Source organism: Bubalus kerabau, chromosome 6 (genome assembly GCF_029407905.1).
Source record: "Bubalus kerabau isolate K-KA32 ecotype Philippines breed swamp buffalo chromosome 6, PCC_UOA_SB_1v2, whole genome shotgun sequence".
Lineage (NCBI taxonomy): Eukaryota > Metazoa > Chordata > Mammalia > Artiodactyla > Bovidae > Bubalus > Bubalus kerabau.
This window is the reverse complement of record NC_073629.1, coordinates 90185633-90203172: the sequence shown is the minus strand read 5'-3', so window position 1 is coordinate 90203172 and position 17540 is coordinate 90185633. Positions and strand designations below refer to the sequence as shown.

The window sequence follows — 17540 nt, the reverse complement described above, 5'->3', positions numbered from 1 at the left end:
CATGCTTGTTAGCAAATGCGATGCCCTTGTCGCTGGGGGTGCACTGAAGCTTGGCTCAGGAGATTATTGGCGAGGGTGGGAAATGGCTTATACATTCCTTGGCCCCCTGTGAAGTGGCCTTGTACCTTACTGGGCTGCCTCTTCTTGGTCCTCCTAACCAGTCTCAGGTGATGCCCCTGTGTCAAGATCCATTCAAATCAGCCACATTCATGGGTGAGAAGAGAATATGGCTTTGGGATGTGCCTGGGCAGCCTTGTTTCCTGGGACCAAGTTCTGCTATGAGACACAGCAGGGCAGAGACCACAGGCTCCTGCCTAGGCTACAAGCTACCTGGTACAACTCCAAGAAAGTCCCTGATAAGTGGTGCTGCAAAACCTGTAAGGCAGACGCCTTTCATCCACCTTCCTGTCCCCTTTTCTTAGTTTCCCAGACCCATCTCCAGCTCATCCTGTGTCCTGAGTTTTGTTTCTGTCTTCCTCATACTTCTTATGATGGAAAATGACACACTGCCTTCCTTTCCCCCAGTTGAACATCCTCAAGCTCCTAAGCTGACCCCACACCTTGCTCTGGCCTCTTTGAGTAGCTTACGTGAAATGGCTCACTCGGTGCTGGAATCCTGAGCCAGTTAGGACCACGGGCTCCTGAGGACTAAGCTGGGAGTCAGGCGCTGGGAGAAAAATGATAAATATTGAGTCCCTACCCTGGTGTGTTCAGAGCTAAGTGGGACAGGGAAAAATGCTTACCACCCTTTTCTAAGCCATCTTTACACTGTAAAACAGGCTAACAAACTGAAAGCAGCAACTAGAGCAGCCTAAAGGCTTGGGAAGGCCCCTGACACCCTTAAATTCTGCTCTTGAAGTAGCTGCATACACTGGCTACTTTGGCTCAGGTGACCATGCCTCTTTGCCAATCCCAGAGGGCACAGCTTTGAGCATCCCCAGGAGCTCTCATCTTGGATAACCTGAGTCATCTCTCTGAGTCTCAGTTACCTCATCTGTAAAATGGCTTCATATGCCTTAAAAGAAACCGATGAGTAAAGAATCTATAACAGAGCCAACACAGAGTAGGTGCTTGACAAACGCTCGGACCAAATTCCTATCCAGTGCTCCAGCCTGCCAGAGCCAAACAGGATAAAAGTCAGACCCCTTGTTTCCCTTCTCGAAAATAAACCCTGGTCCTCCCATACACTTTGTTCCATTGTACGTAGTACAACGCACTCTATAAAAGGCAGGAAGGCTATCAAGGACCCCCACCCCGATCTTTCAATTTTTTTAATTGGGGGTGCAGGAGATTTTAATTAGGGCAGTGGCGCCGAAAAGGAAACACCACAGCAGGCCCCCGTGGGCTGACCTCCTGCCTCGAGTGAAGCTCAGACAGCACGGTCAGCAGAGGGTTACCCTGTCATGCAAACACCCATCCCCCGCTGTCACTTCACATTAAAGGGCCAGGCTGCAGAGAACAAGCTGCCCAGTGAAAGCTGCTCTCATTAACGGTGTGCTCCCCCAATTTCTCTTGCATCTGGCCTTGACTAGGGAAAAAAAAAAAAATACTTAAGAAAGTAAAGAATAAAGCCCGCAAAACAGCCAGTCCCTAGGCTAGGGTTCCCAGGCCAAGGCTGGCTGGCAGCTCAGATGCTACTTTCTCCGTGGTGCCCACTCTGATTGCCCCAACTCCATGCCCTTCTTCTCACCTTGTATGCCAGCTAAAATGTCCTGGCCAGTCCCCATGATGGCCCCTCGTCCTACTATAGTTCCTATGCCTGGCCTGGCTATGAGCAACTGAACTGGGATTGCCTTGAAAGCAAGGACTGTGCCTTATCCAACCCCTGCCTTCAAGAGAATGTTCTCAAGAAAAAGTGGATCAGCTCACAGATCCTTGCTTTGTTTATTACACACCCATTCACTTAGTCTGAGCTAGCATCCCTGAAAGGTGTTGGTGACATAAGGAGAAAAACACATATATTGACTAGGATCCCTGTCCAGGAGGAAAGGCCTAAAGGGAGACACATGTTCACAGTTTCAACACAGAGTGATGAATATAGGAGACAAAGTGGTTAGTGCAGGGAGACACCAGGCTTCAGCCAGGCTGAGTACCCAGAAAAGGACCAGGGGCTAGTCTAGATCTCTCTACCTCATGGTTCTTACTGGGAATGAACAAGGGCTAAAACTAACAATACGACCTGCACATGTAGTACTTGAACACCCAGCCAGTACTCTCTGTTCTAGAACTCCTGCTGGACCAGGGTAAGTACCCCTTAGCACAGAACAGGAAAGCATGGTGTCAGAGGAGGTGCTCAGTCATGTTGGCTGAATAAGCCCCTCAAAGGTTCCAGCACAAAATTTAATGTTGTACAGATTTTTTTTTAAGTTTCTCTTTTTGACTTTTAAAAACAACTTGTTGCAGGCAAGAAAAGCAGAAATACCTGAAGACACAGAGGCTCAGAGGTAGAATGCCTCACTTCAGCCTCACCAGGAGTCAGGGAGGAGGTATGTGAAGGGGTAACTCTGCCATTTGGGGAAAATCAGAATGTGATCCATTCAAGACCATTCTCCAGGAAGCTCTGTGGTTTGATGTACAAAGCCCTCAGGTTAGGAGAGAGCTGAGCCTTCGCCAAGCTCTCTCTTACCCAGCCAACACCGAGACAAGGGTCTGACTAAGTCCAGTAAAGGTCATGGTGGTGGTGGTGGTTTAGTCGCTAAGTCATGTCCAACTCTTGAGACCCCATGGACTGTAGCCTGCCAGGCTCCTCTGTCCATGGGATTCTCCAGGCAAGAATACTGGAGTGGGTTGCCATTTCCTTCTCCAGGGGATCTTCCCAAACCAGTAATCAAACCCAGGTTTCCTGCTTGCAGGCAGACTCTTTACTGACTGAGCTCCAAGGGAAGCCCAAGGTCACAGTAAGAAGGGTAAAAGTTTTCAAGAAACTGGGAAGTGCCTCTGAATAGTAAGTGATCACCAAAGCAGCATGTGAGCAACAGATGAGTCAGAGACTTAGACTTTTGACATATGATTTGGGAGAAGTTTCTTCCCCTCCTGAACCCTAAATGCCCTCATGAATAGAGTAAGTGAGTAGGATACTATCTAAGATATCTTGCAATTGCAACTATGAGCCTAACCCTTCTGGAGAAGAGGATTTATAGAGTCTGGTGGATTAAAACTTCCATGGGGACTTCCCTGGAAGTCCACAGGTTAAGACTCCATGTTTCCAATGTAGGGGGCATAAGATCCCCCTTATGCTGGGGAGATAAGATCCCACATGCCTTGCGGTGAAAAAATCCTATGCCTGTGGCAATAGTTACACAACTCTGTAAATATACCAAGAAGCATTGAATTATGCAAGTAAAGCAAGTGAATTGTATGGGAGGTAAGTTATAACTCAATAAAAATTTAAAAATAAAATAAAACTTCCAGGTTGGAAAGAAGCAGGAATTATCCTCAGTTCATTGAAGAGGTCCTGGGCAGAGTGGCTCCCTGGACACCAGGCAGAGAAGAGGATTGAGAGTGCCCTGGCTCTGGTCACCGAACCAAAAACATTTAATGAGCAAGTTGTTCAGGACCCTGCTCATGTGCTGAGGACCAGAGGCTACTTACTATGCAGCAGGCCACCAGGGCTCCTTGAGCAAATCCCGCCAGGACATCGCTGGGATGGTGCTTGTGGTCAGACACTCGGGACAGTCCTGTGTAAAAGGCCATCATGATCAGGGTGAACTGCAGAAGGGGCCGGAGCAGGCGGGCCCCTCGCCAAGTGAAGCGGGCCTGCAGGTACAGCTGGAGGGAGGAGACAGAAAGAACAGACACTGAGTGACTGGCCGCTCACCTGCATTCTAATCCCAGGTCAATTTCCATGCATGGAATCATCTGCAAGAAAGAGCATAATCCCAGGTCAATTCCCATGCATGGAATCATCTGCAAGAAAGAGCATTCAAATTGGACTTGACCTCAAGGCCATTTTTTTTTTTAACTTAAGCATTAGTTCCTCTACTAAAAACTAGGAAAAATGGAGCTTTTCTAGGGAGCTAAGCTAGAGAGAATTGAAGAAAAAAATCCAAGAGAATGGCCTTAGCATGCTGCCTGACATTCCATAAATGGGAATTTCCTTTTCTTATTTTTTGATTGAAGCCAATTAAAGAACACTAAATAGGGTTCATAGCAGTTTCTTTTTTATATTCAGTGACAGTTCATTCAATGCATTTGTGTATTTTCCTAGAGATTATGGCTACACAATTCCTTCACTTCCCACCTCTCAGAAGCATCATGGAAACTCATGCATGCTGATCAGGGGAGGTTATTATGACAATCACAAGGCAATGCTTCTGATTCAAATGAAAGCAACTCTAACAAAGAACAAATTTCTAAGTCACCACCTGGAACTATGGATTTTGCATCACAACACGAGGAAACACATAAACCAACCAAACAATGCATGAGATCTTTCAAACAGAGGTTGACAGGGACTGGACTGGGTGGAGTAGAAGAGTAACCTGAAGGAAAATGGAAGAAAAAAAGCCACTCTGGCCGAGGCAAAGAAGTTGCAATGACGTCAACTGGGTATTGTCCCTTGAAGTTATCTTGCTGCAGTTTCCGTTCTAACCTCTGGGCACAACCTACTTCTCAGGTTCCTGTGGGAACTTGGGAAATGAAGGGGAAGAGGCAAGAGGACGAAGCGGAACTTCCGACACAAATCAAAGCAAGGCACTGGGAGACCAGAGAAAGGGGAGGAGCCCGGGGGGGGGGGGGGGTGGGCTGGCGGCCTAAAGATAGACCTGGGGCAGCAGCAAGGGAGTGAGTCTGCCCTTCCTGAGACAAATGGACACCTTCCTCTGGGTGGTCAGGAAAGACAAGCCAGCAGCAAACCTGAGAGACAGAAGAGTGGAAGATTCCAGAATCATTCTTGCCCATGTAGAAAGAATGCCTAACACTGACTCCTCAACTACTTGGAAGACAATTTCAAAAAACCCAGAGCTGGACAACAGCAGCCAACTTTATAATCATTATGAAATTACATAAATATATTTTGGGGAAATCTAAGAACAACAGATAAAAAATTTAAAAAGACAGTGTACTGATGTTGTTGGCTGCTAAGCAAGTGATAAAACCCAGTCATTTTTCAAATATTAAAAATACCCCATTAAAAAAAATACCCCATTAAATATCAAAAAGAAGTAAAGCAATTATATGCCAATTTAAAAAAAATTTTTAAATCTAAAAGAAGAGGTAAAATCATCATCATAGCCCAGATGATGATATAAGTAGAAGTTAGCTCACCAAGAACTGCATAGAGCCAGGATGAAACAAAGGACATGGAGGACAATTTGAATAGACAGAATTTTTATTTTTAAGAACACTCATTTATAAGAACCCTCAACTTATAAACTCAAAAGATAATATGTAAATTTAATCATATTCCTAGGAACATCCTAAAAAGGTTTAGAGAAAAAACTTAAAAAAATTATTATAAAATTAAACTAAAAGGTCAAATAAATAAATATACACACATACACACACACAAATACATCAATACATAAGCCAGGCACTCTGCTAAGTGCTAAGCACACAGAAATGAGAAGTTATCATTCCTCCCCTATGAGAGGCAATATATGAAATATATTAAATATAGATGAATATATGAAAACAGGTTTAAGTGCACTTACGGATTTTATAGAAACTATGAAAGAAGCTGGGGTACCAGGGTCAGTTACTAAAGGGTAGGCATACTTGATTTGAATCCTAAAGATACATAAGTTAAAAAGCAGAGACATTACTTTGCCAACAAAAGTCCATCTAGTCAAGGCTATGGTTTTTCCTGTGGTCATGTATGAATGTGAGAGTTGGACTGTGTAGAAAGCTGAGCACCGAAGAATTTATGCTTTTGAACTGTGGTGTTGGAGAAGACTCTTGAGAGTCCCTTGGACTGCAAGGAGATCCAACTAGTCCATTCTAAAGGAGATCAGCCCTGGGTGTTCTTTGGAAGGAATGATGCTAAAACTGAAAACTCCAGTACTTTGGCCACCACCTCATGCGAAAAGTTGACTCACTGGAAAAGACCCTGATGCTGGGAGGGATTGGGGGCAGGAGGAAAAGGGGACAACAGAGGATGAGATGCTTGGATGGCATCACTGACTCGATGGATGTGAGTTTGAGTGAACTCGGAGTTGGTGATGGACAGGGAGGCCTGGCATGCTGTAATTCATGGGGTCACAAAGATTTAGAAATGACTGAGTGACTGAACTGAACTAAACTGAAGGGGATGTATTGAGAAGTGTGTATCCTAGGCAGCTCAGTGGCTTAGAAGCCAATAGTCAGAGCTGCAAAGAACTTCTGGAAGTTCAGTAATAACAGAAAAGTGTATATACGACCAGTGGGGGTGTGGAGGTGTCAGGGTGTGAGACACAGGGCTACAGAGGCAAGCAGGGGCAATTCATGATGGGGGTTGCATGTCAAAGGAATGTGGCCTCTATTTAGGTCAGTCTTTCTTTCCCAAACCATACTGCATGGAACATTCCAAAGGTCTTTTTTTAAAAAAGGTTGAAAACCAATACAATATTGTAAAGTAATTAGCCTCCAATTAAAATAAATGAATTTATATTTTTAAAAAAAAAAGAAAAAAAAGGTTGATAAATACTAAATCCTTATTTTTATCACTTATAAGACTTATTATTTTTATAGAGTATCTATCTATTGAATCCCAACCAGGAAATATTACTGTTAGCCATGGTGAAAAAATCAAATTATTTTTAAGTAAGAGACTCAGTACCCCCCCCCAAAATAATGTGCAGGTCAAAGGCCACTCCCTCATTTCTAGTGAAATAACCCAACAAACAGCAGATTCTGCAATCATGAGTCAAAGGAATCTCTTCCTTTTGAGAGTGAGAATGGGAATGATGTTGGTAGCCCCAACTCAGTCTGGTCTTTAAGACAACGGCAAGTTCAGGGAAGAAGGACTAGTCCATATGCAGTGTGACCACCATGGACCAGCCTTCCTCCAGCCAGTCTTGGCAAGGAACAGGGATGAAGGGGGAAGGGGGTAGCTGAAACGGCACAGGTTTTCATCAGATAAACCTCACTGAGCCTCACTTTTCTCCCATGTAAAATAAATGTAACAACTGCCTTATAGGCTGTAGCAGAGATTGGTGATAAATGCCTGGCACCAGGTACTGCTCAAAGAAACAGATGATTTTACTCTGTAACCACTTTTCTTTTCCTTAATTTGGACCAGATAACCTCAAGATTTTCTCATTTCTCTCAACTTAAAAATCTATAGGTCCTCAGAAAATGATTGTTCAAAATCCTCCAAGTCTCCCTGCCCCCCTCCATGTAGCCTTTATGTCACCGGCCCTGGAGATGGAGGTGGAGCAGAGGAAGGGCAGGTTTCCCAGCTGGACAAGGCACACATCTCCCCATCCACCGACTCAGATACTGAAGGCTAGAGCTTAATACAAGAAAAGAATAAATATGTGAGAGGAGCTTAAGGAGGGAGAAAGAGACGTGTCGCCAGAATAGCTTCAGGAAGGGAGTGCTTAGGAAGGAGGAGGGGGCCACCATGGGGCTAGAGTCCCTTTGGGAGGCAGTCCCAGGTGGGGCAGTTGGTAAAGAATCTGCCTGTCAATGCAGGAGACATTGGTTCGATCCCTGGGTCGGGAAGATCCCCTTGGGAAGGAAATAGCAGCCCATTCCAGTATTATTGCCTGGAAAATTCCATGAACAGAGGAACCTGGTGGGCTACAGTCCCTGGGATTGCAAAGAGTCAGACATGACTGAGCATACACACACACACACACAGACATGGAATTAGTGGGCAGATGGAAGCTTGTTCCCCTACACCCACTGGTAACTTGTACCTTTATTGAGAAATGTCTCGAGATCTCAGGATCAAGCCTGGTGTCCGCAGCTGGGGCACAGCAGTAATTAAATGAATTCTGGGGTGAGATTACCCTGATTACTGGAGAAGGAAACAGCAACTCACTCCAGAAATGCCAAGGACAAAGGAGCCTGGCCGACTACAGTTCATGGGGTCACAAGAGAGTCAGACATGACTTAGCATCACAGGCCCCTATTTCAGTCCCTTACTAACTTCTCTAAGCCTCAGTCTCCTCTGTGAAACAGGAAGGACAGGATCTTCCTCTCAGGGTTGCCAGCATCAAATGAGACATCACAGGACCCTGCCTGGCATAAGACAGGGACTGAAGGCATTCTTTAGAAATCAACACCACCCATTCGCCTTGATAGATGAGACTGACTCAAATGACTGTAGTTGATTTCACCAAAATAAGTGAATCACTAAAGAAAAAGATTGTGCAATGACCTTTAGCCCAGTGACTACTTAAGAAATGAGAAGTCAGCTGAGGGCAGCAGGCTTTGAGGTTGATCAAAGAATCTGATAACACCCTCTATCCCACCCCAATCTAAGCGCTGAATGGATTGGATTTTGCCAGTTCAGAGCCCAGTTCATATGAGCCACTCATTCCAGGATCAGAGGCTCAGGCCTCCTCAGAATCCATGAGTACATTCTGGAGCGCCCTGCTCCTTGGGAAATCTGACCTGGGAATGCTATGTGGGTCAGGAGGCTCCATACTCCATAGGGGCAGGTAGCCCTTATCCAGGAGACAGAGTCAAACATACCAGCCACAAGGATGTAATCCCCTGTTATGGGCCAAAGAGCGTGGAGCCTTTCCAAGAATCAAAACTCCTGCAGGGGCTTCAGCAAAGTCCCAGGTTCCCTGAAAAGGGTGATTTAGAAAGAGGTGAGCAGAACTGGACAAAACCAGAAAGCCTAAATCAGCTTGACCTCTCCTGCGGGTCAGCAACCCCAAGGTCCTGAGTTCTCTGTCTTTATTTCCCCAACGGTGTTAAGGCCTCTGGGCTCAGAGAACCCACTTCCTGGGCATCAGTGTGATGCCACAGAAAGTGCCTAACTTGCAAACGGAACAACCGGATTTGAATCTTTTGCTACATACCAGCTGTCTGACCTGGACAAAGCACTCCGCTTCTCTGAATTTCTGCTTTCCCATATGTAACATAAGGAGATTTTTTTTTTTTATTTAAAAAAATGTTGTAAGCATCAATTCTGTCTAAAACTCTGTGAAAGACACAGACACGAATAAAACAAATTCCTTCACACACACAAAAAAGAATATAATCTTTCCATCTTTTTCTGGGGCAAAGATTGTTCTTCCAATTGCTAAAATAAAACTGCTGATTGTAGATATGGAAAATACAGTAGAAAAGTATATATCTGCCCCCGACCCCAATGTACAGGAAAAGTCCCCAGCACACAGAACTCACTCCAGAAATGGAGCTCTCTTCTTTCTGGTCCGAGCTTCCAAACTGTGGTCCTGTGGAATTCCAACAAAACCTCCTTAGAAAAGTCTGGCAGAGTTCAGGCTGGCTCGGGGCTGAAGCAGCAAGTCAGACCTGGGTGAGTCTCACTGCTTCTTGCTAAGTCATTTGTGTTTCATTACATGATTTGCATACGGGTGAAACAGGTCTGTACTGTCCTCTGGCTTCATTTCCATTGCTCTTGGGAGCTCTCTGCTAGGCGTGAGAAGGAGGCTTTTGTCCTTCCTCTGTCCCTGCCCACTCTCTTCCTGGAAGTCTGTCTAGATCGCTGACATCCACAGGGAGAAACTTTCTCCCTTCTCCCATCTCCTCCATAGCTCATACTTGACTGTGGTTCACAGAGCTGGTGAGTCTACATGGTACAGAACTGGGAAGTTATTCAACTACATTCAGGACAAAGAGGAGTTTTTAGTTGACTTTTCTCCTCCTTGAGAAGGAAAGAGGTCTTGCTTTCTGTCACTATCAGGGGAAGAAAAAGAAACTATCAGTTTGCTCAGCGTTTAGACACTGAGCAAGGGGCCTTAAATTACATTCCCTACAATTGTTACAACCATCCTGGTAGGCAGACACCATTGTGCCCATTTTACAGTTGAAGAGATCAAGGCCAAAAGAGGCCATGCCACCTGCTCAAGGTAACAGTGGATCATGACTGACACTGAGTAAGAGCAGCGTCTTTTAGGTCCATGCTCTAACCACAGAACCACCTGGCTTTCCTTAGGGAATGAGTGCTCTGCAAGCCAAGTATTGGTCTTCTGTATTGGATTTCTGTCTCTGGAGAAGCAATCTGAGGGGACTACACAGGTGTCATGGACTCAAGGACAACCTGAATGGGACATTTAGAACTTCAGGCTCCTCTAGCTCACCTGTCACACCTTTTAAGTGTGCATGTCTGAAAACACAGATGTATAGCTTTCGTAAGAGCTAGAGTAGAGGAGTCTCTGACCTGATCTTAAGTTCAGCAGAGCCTGTGAATTGACTCAGCGTGCCTCAGAGCCCTCTCCTCTGACCTCCAAACCCTCAGTCCACCCCAATCAGAGAACTCAGCCAGCTGCTTTGCAACTATTTACTTTTCAAGCTTTCCTCACAAAATGTGAGCTCTCTTGGTGTCCCCAGGTGTTGGCACAGAACATGTACTCAGAAAATGCTGGATGGATGGATGAAGCAGAGAGGAAGAAGAGGAAAAACATCTGGTCCTGTGGTTTCTTTATTCCCCCGTGGAAACAACAATCTTGTTCCTGGCAGGGGTTTCACCAGACACTCCCAGGATCTGTGGGCATGTCTCGTGGACATACCAGACCCCACTGCTCTGGGATTCTAAACATGTTGAACAAAACCTCAATGACTAAGAACCACAGGATGGAGAACATGGCTGTCAGAGCATTGCCACTTCCCTGTTTCCTTGGTACCCGACAAACCCTCTGACACCAATTCTCATGGGTACCACAGTGAAGAGCCCACAGGTAAATACTTCAGAGGTAGCAAAGTCCTTCCCTACATCACATGGGCCCTTCATGATCTATAAGTCAGTGATGAGCAGGTGAACAAAATTTTGATTGGAATGGAAAGCAGCATGGCCTGGAAGTGTCAGAAGATTCAGGAGTCATCCATCCATCCATTCATCTAACATTCACTGCATACTTAACTGTCAGACACTACTTGGGTCCATTCATTCATTCATTCATCAAGCATTCGTTGCATTCTTAATTGTCAGATAGTGTTTGGGGAAGTGAGAGATTGCAATAAATCAAAAGACAAAATCCTCTACTTCACAAAGCTTGTAATACATCTAGTGGAGATACACAAAGGCTGTTTCAGATGGTGAGAAACGGGGGGAAAAAATAAGGCTGCAAAGGAAGCTAGGGAGCATAAGATGGGGCAGCCAGAAAAGGCTTCTCTAACAGTGTCCCGAGGAAGTGGAGGAGCAAGGTGCAGGTTCCTGGGAGAGGAACTCAGCAGTCCAGGAAAGGCCTCATTTGAACTTGCTGTTGCCTGATCTGAGCAACAGAAGGAGGAGTCAGGGCTGATGCTCACAGGGTCTTCTCAGCTCTCAGTGTACCTTCCATGGTCAGCCATCAAAGCCATGCTCAACTGAACATGTGCAGACCCCATACCACTGTCCTCATGTCCTTCTAACCTCCCACCATCAAGAGACTACCCTACAGGATACCCTCTTTGGCTTCTACCCTTCTCTGCAGTTTAGCGAGTTTCCATAATAACCTATAGACCCCTGTCCCTCCTGCACCATGGACCAGCCTATCGTCATTGTCCATCTACTCCTCTAGACTGAACTCCCTGAAGTCCATGACCATACCCTGCCCGTCACTACGTTCCCACCTCTAGCATGAGGCTTGCATGTGCGTATGCTAAGTTGCTTCAGTCATGTCCAATTCTTTGTGACTCCATGAACTGTAGCCCCACCAGGCTTCTCTGTCCATTGGATTCTCTAGGCAAGAATACTGGAGTGGGTTGCCATTTCCTCCTCTAGGGAAACTTTCTGACCCAGGGATCAAACCTGCATCTCTTATGTCTCCTGAATTGGCAGCCTGGTTCTTTACCACTAGCTCCACCTGGGAAGCAATTCCTCACTAAACTGGTGCTGAATGATGAATGTTGAAAGCATAGGTGAGTTCCTTGATGGCAGGGCCCAGGGCTGATTAATCTAGTAGCCCCAGAAGGCAGCAGCGTGCCTGGTACAACAGAGGTAACTCCAGATATGCTATGTGAATTGGTGCCCCCTTCCTTCCCCCAACCGTGTTGGCATTTTATCCAGACAGCCAGGTCATCCTCAGTCCCTGACCATGAAGGTTCAGGGCCAATCCAGATGTGGTCCTCTGGAGTTTAGACCAGGGCTCAAGGGTAGGGAGCACCGTTTAGGTTTATATATGCTGTGGGATTTCTCTGATTTGTATCTGCATTAATCTCTGGCAAGCCTTAACCTCATCCTTAAGCTTTTGTACCCAGAGATAATTTGGTGTTTGGAGCTATGGTTTTTCCAAGCTATCCATTTTCCAAATCAAAACCTAATACGGAGCACCCTCCAAAGCCATGGGAAGCTCTAGATGGCAGCCTGGCAAAGGGATGGCTGGTGTTCTGGTCCGTCGCTCTCTGAACTCCATGGAAATCAGGACAAAATTGTCTCTGCCTGCTTCCCATCTTCCCTTTCAACACCTAATCCAAACTTCTTTTAAAAACAACCACGAGGGACTGAGAAATCAATTAGACAGTAGACACCATCTAATTCCACTCTGACATTTGGTAGCTGGTGAAAGCAGAGCCTAGAGAAGAAAAGTGGCACCAACTTCCAAAAACAGACACGATTGTCTCCACTTGACAGAAGAGTACACTGAGATTCAAAACCTAAGAAACCAACTCACAGTTCCACGGCTAGTAATTAGCATGTCCAGAATCTCCCAGGTCTGTCTGACTCTAAAGGCAAACACTGGCAATGCCATACTCAGCCAGTCCAAATGGGAATGTTCCCAAGGCTCCAAGGAAGCTGGAGCCCAGGTTGCCTGAACAAAATCCCACAGGGCTCTAGGGGCTGCCAGAATCTCATGTGTCCAACTCAGGCACTTCCTGAAGCTCAACATAAAAGCTGCGGGAGGAGCTTCTCTGATGGACTGCAGTATCTTCTACTTCCCCAGACAGGCAGCAAAGTGTTCTTCAAACTTCCTTTGAAGGCTTTGCAAATTGGACTTTCAAAGGGTTGAGATTTCTGTGTAACATCACATAAAAAGGAGCCATGGTGAAGGACACTGTCCTCCCTACTTCTCAGCTCTTACTTTCAGAGGTTATTTTAAGACAAGATAATCTTAGAGCTAAAAAGAGAGCCCTGAGTTTGCACATTGTATATGTGGGTGCCTGTGAATTGTGAATGTGTGTGTGCAGGTGCTCCAAAGAATGTGTCAAAATATGCTGCAGAGATGAAGGATTAAAGAGGTTCTTTTCTTTCTTCCTCTCTCTCTCTTTCTAGCCACTATAGTTTTTTCCTCCCTTGAAGATGTAAATAAACACTGAGTCACAATCCACACCTTACCCAACACCCCCGTAGAGCGCTCTTGCTATAATCATAGCTGCCAGGAGGTGATGCGCAGTGGGGGTAAGGCAGCATCTCACCCATTAGAGCAGATCTGAGAAAAGCAGGTTGCCTTCAAGTGACACTGGGATTAGGGTTGGAGCTTGTATCTTAAGTTTATCCTGCAGAGGTTTGTTTGATTTTTTTTATCACACAGCACCATGAAAAGAACATACAACAAGGCTCGGGTCATGAAGACCAGCCTTCAAATAGCTTTCCTGCCTCTTAAATTCAGATTTGTTTATTTCTGTGTCTGAAACTGAACACAAAACGCATCTCGCTGGGTTACTGAGAGAATCTCAGAGTCATAGCATGAGCACGACACAGTGCCTGGCACACAGAAGGTACCAGAAACCTGTCAGCACTTGTACTTTACAAAAGAGTGAAATTACATTTTGTAAAATTGCTTCCAGACCTGGGTAAAATACAAATGCAGCAGGAAATGAAATATCAGTTAAACTGTCCTTCCTCAGAGCAAAGCAGAAACAAAAACAACAGAAAAATAAAGTATGGTGGGAAGTACTATCCATGAATTTTAAAAATCCATGTTTAATGCTTTTAGAGGTTGGGGCCCACCTTGTAGCTCTGTATCCTAGGTAACGGGAAGCCTGGAGGCCTCCAGACTTGGAAAGGACTGGGGGAAAAAAACAAAACAAAAAAACCTCTCTGTTGTTTCTTCCAACTCTTAATTATGTTTTTTTAAATACGAAAGCAAAATGCTCTTTTTCTAAACAACTTTATGCTCCTCTGAGCTATGTCTGACCTCTCAGGGCCTTCTCACTCTGAACTCCATCAAAGCAGCCAAAAGCAGGAAGTGCCTTGGCATAGGAACCTCATTTCAAGGGGAAAGGCAGGGGGACCATATTTAACTGACAAACAGAAACAGACCAGCAGCTGTCTGTCTACGTGGCAGCCGGAGGGGGGTGGGGTGCTTCACCTGCATCAACCGTCCCAGCATCTCCAGGAAGCATGGCCATGGCAAGGCCAACATGGGGCCTCAGACGGGTCCACCACTAGTTGAAGGCCCTCCAACACACTGTGATCCTCTCTGGGCCTTGGTCTCTAGATCTGAGCACTGGGGCTGAGGATTTCCTACTTCACTCTGTTATTATGAGGTCACCTGTGCTCATGGATGCAGAAGGAGTCTGCAAAACTCAAAATCACTCTGCAGACAGATAATGACATTTAAAGCCTAAATCAGAAGACGATGGAGGAGGACACGGCATGGAGAACATTATGAGGAATTTGATCAGAAGGCATGGACTTGAGCGATAGTTCTGGTGTCTAAGTGATTTTGGCACTTTGCTTGAATTGTCTGAACCCTACTTAGTGATCCTTTCCCACAGTAGAGATAATATTACTTATAACAAAGTTCCTGTAAGGCTCAACTGAGTTAATGGATTTTCAGAAAATGGTGCTTGTTACCACAAAATGTTATACAAGTGTCTTTATCACTTAATCATTCCAAAATGGGTGCTCAATCCTTATCAAGCAGCCATGGTAAATATTATTTTTATTTGAAAAACGGGAAAAATCTGGAAAGTGAAATGACTTCTGCTGACGCAGTGGCAGGGCTCAGAATAGAAACTAATTCTTCTAGCCAACCTCTTTTTCAAAGATTCCTCAGGGAAGTCTGCCCCTAACCATTACAAGGGCTGTATGTACAGATGAGATTTAAGCTGGGGTTGGACTTCATTGGAATCAGAGACAAAGTACTTACCACCAAATACAGCATAGTGTACATGGAGAAGGAGGCATGGCCAGAGAAGAAGGACTTCCTGTAAGAGCAAGAGATGGCTGTGTAAGGGCCATATTCATATCCCCACTACATGCCGGTCTGTCTGTCTTCCCTCCCGGGACTGTGACCCTAAGAGTAGCACTTGCTCATTGCTGCATCCGTGGTAGTGCTTTGGACACCTTGCCCGGGACGTAGCAAGCACCCATGAATGAACAAATAAATGAAAGAAAAAACAGATGAATGAATGGACTTACCAAAGCTCCACTGTAATTGTTTTTACCATCTGTCAGCTATTTGACTATGAGTTCCTTAGGAATGGGGACTTTGCCTTATTCGTCCATCTGAATCAGGGCCCCAGCACTGAGCTTGGTACTAAGTAAGTACTCACTGATCTGCCTGCAGCAAAGGCGTGCACCCAGTGCCACGGGAGGTGGAGTCTCACCTGGCTTCCTGGACTTTGCTGTCTTCGCCTCTGCATTTGTAGTTTTGAATATACCCCATGGAGCAGTTGATTTGACTGAAATCAGGGTTGCAGACATTCAAGAAGTGAGGACGCAGGCGCCCTATGGAGACCTTGGCAATGTCTGTGAAGGACTGGCTGATGGCGCAGCCGAAGAGGAAGCAGCCCACCTGCTTGTAGAGGGCTGCCACGTAGGGATTCTGAATTGTCGAGCGGGACTTCTCCTTCAGGTAATAGATGCGGTAGAATTCCCCTGTGATGATCTGAAAGACAACGGAGAGGGAAGTGAGGCGGCATCAGGACCCATCAACAAAAGTGAGGCGGTGAGGATATTCAGTGACATAAGAAGATATTCAGTACATAGCTATAGGTTACAATCTAGAAAAATCCCAATTTTCTATTCAAGAAGTATGTAAGACACCAATGTGCATGGGAGAAAAGATTGAAATACTAACACAGTCATTTTTTCCTTATATAAAAAGTCGTACATGGCCATATTGGACCTTTGTAGGAAGAAATATATGTAATCAAATACGGTCATATGTAAATATATAAAATATATATTAATATCTATATTAAGATATAGATATCCGTGTGTGTGTGTGTGTGTGTGTGTGTATCAGGTTGGCCAAACAGTTAGTTAGGGTTTTTCCACTATGGAAAAACCAGAATGAACTTTTTGGCCAACCCAACACACACACACACACACACACACACACACATATTACCAAAGAGAGAGACAAATAAGGACTTAGCTATTGAGGAACCAAAATCATGATTAAGGGTGGCCAAGGTGGCGCTAGTGGTAAAGAACCTGACTGCCAATGCAGGAGACATAAGAGGCGTGGGTCAGACCCCTGGGTCGGGAAGATCCCCTGAAGAAGGAAATGGCAGCCCACTCCAGTATCCTTGCATGGAGAATCCCATGGACAGAGGAGCCAGGGCTATACTCCATAGGGTTGCACAGAGTCGCACACAACTGAAGCGACTCAGCACAGCATGGCAAGATGTCAGAGGGTCTGAGCAAATCTCCAGATTCTAGGACTGGGGGTCACGAATCACCAACCACAATCAAACCCTACACAGGGCCTTCGCCTGTGCCACACTGGGCCCTGGCGGAGGTTTCTTCGGGAAAGGGTGAATGCTCCCTGAATTGGTTTTGGGTTTGAATCCAGGTTCTGTCACCTACCTGGTGTCCGTCTAAAATAACTTGAGCCTCTACAGAGGTAGTCAGAAACATGGCAAGTGCTGGAAATGCCCTGGGTCACAGAAAGGGATTCTTTCATTTTACTCTTAAGTAGGGCATGATGAAAAGAGTACTGGCCTACAAACCAAGAAACTTTTACCCAAGGCCCTTCAGAGTTTGTGAACTCCCAAGGGTGCCTGCATTGTCTCCTCCATCCTGAAAGACAGTGAGCAAGTCGGGGTTTTCATATCCTTCCTCCATCCCACGGTGTCTACTCTTTAACGTTTAGGGGAGGGAGATTCATAACTTCTTTAAAAAGAAAAAAAAAATACAAAAGAGCCAGCAACTATTGATTATGAACAGCATGTCAGTATTTATTTTTTATATACTTTATGACACCCCCACAACCACCAGGAGATAGATTGAGACTCAGAGAGGAAAAGCACTCTAACTGAAACTGCCTGATTCTACATGCAGGTAAAGAATGGTGGGGGCTTGGGGCAGGGAAGGGGGTCAGCTGACTCTCCGTAAGGTAAACACCTTAAATGCCTACACAGCTGAGGATAAGTTCTGCGCTGGCGCTACACCACCCCTCAGCCTGCTGTCCTTGACTTAACTCCACAGCACAGCCCTGGCCGCTTCCTGGTCACAACCACAGTGCCGGGACAGCGATGTTCAACTCAGCACTCACCACAAAGCCCCTTTCACACTTCCTCACAGGGAAGGCTGATGAGCCACACGTGCC

At 45.6% G+C, this 17540-nt stretch overlaps 1 protein-coding gene across 1 annotated transcript in view; it reads right to left on the bottom strand.

Annotated features, from left to right (window-relative positions):
* Positions 1-17540, bottom strand: part of PLPP3 (phospholipid phosphatase 3) — an 88139-nt gene that overhangs the window by 11149 nt on the left and 59450 nt on the right. Inside the window, exons 3-5 of the mRNA XM_055585777.1 lie at positions 15592-15872; positions 15132-15189; positions 3592-3768 (exon numbers count right to left, since the gene is read on the bottom strand). Coding sequence (XP_055441752.1) covers positions 3592-3768; positions 15132-15189; positions 15592-15872 — 516 coding nt within the window. The remainder of the gene's footprint in view (positions 1-3591; positions 3769-15131; positions 15190-15591; positions 15873-17540) is intronic.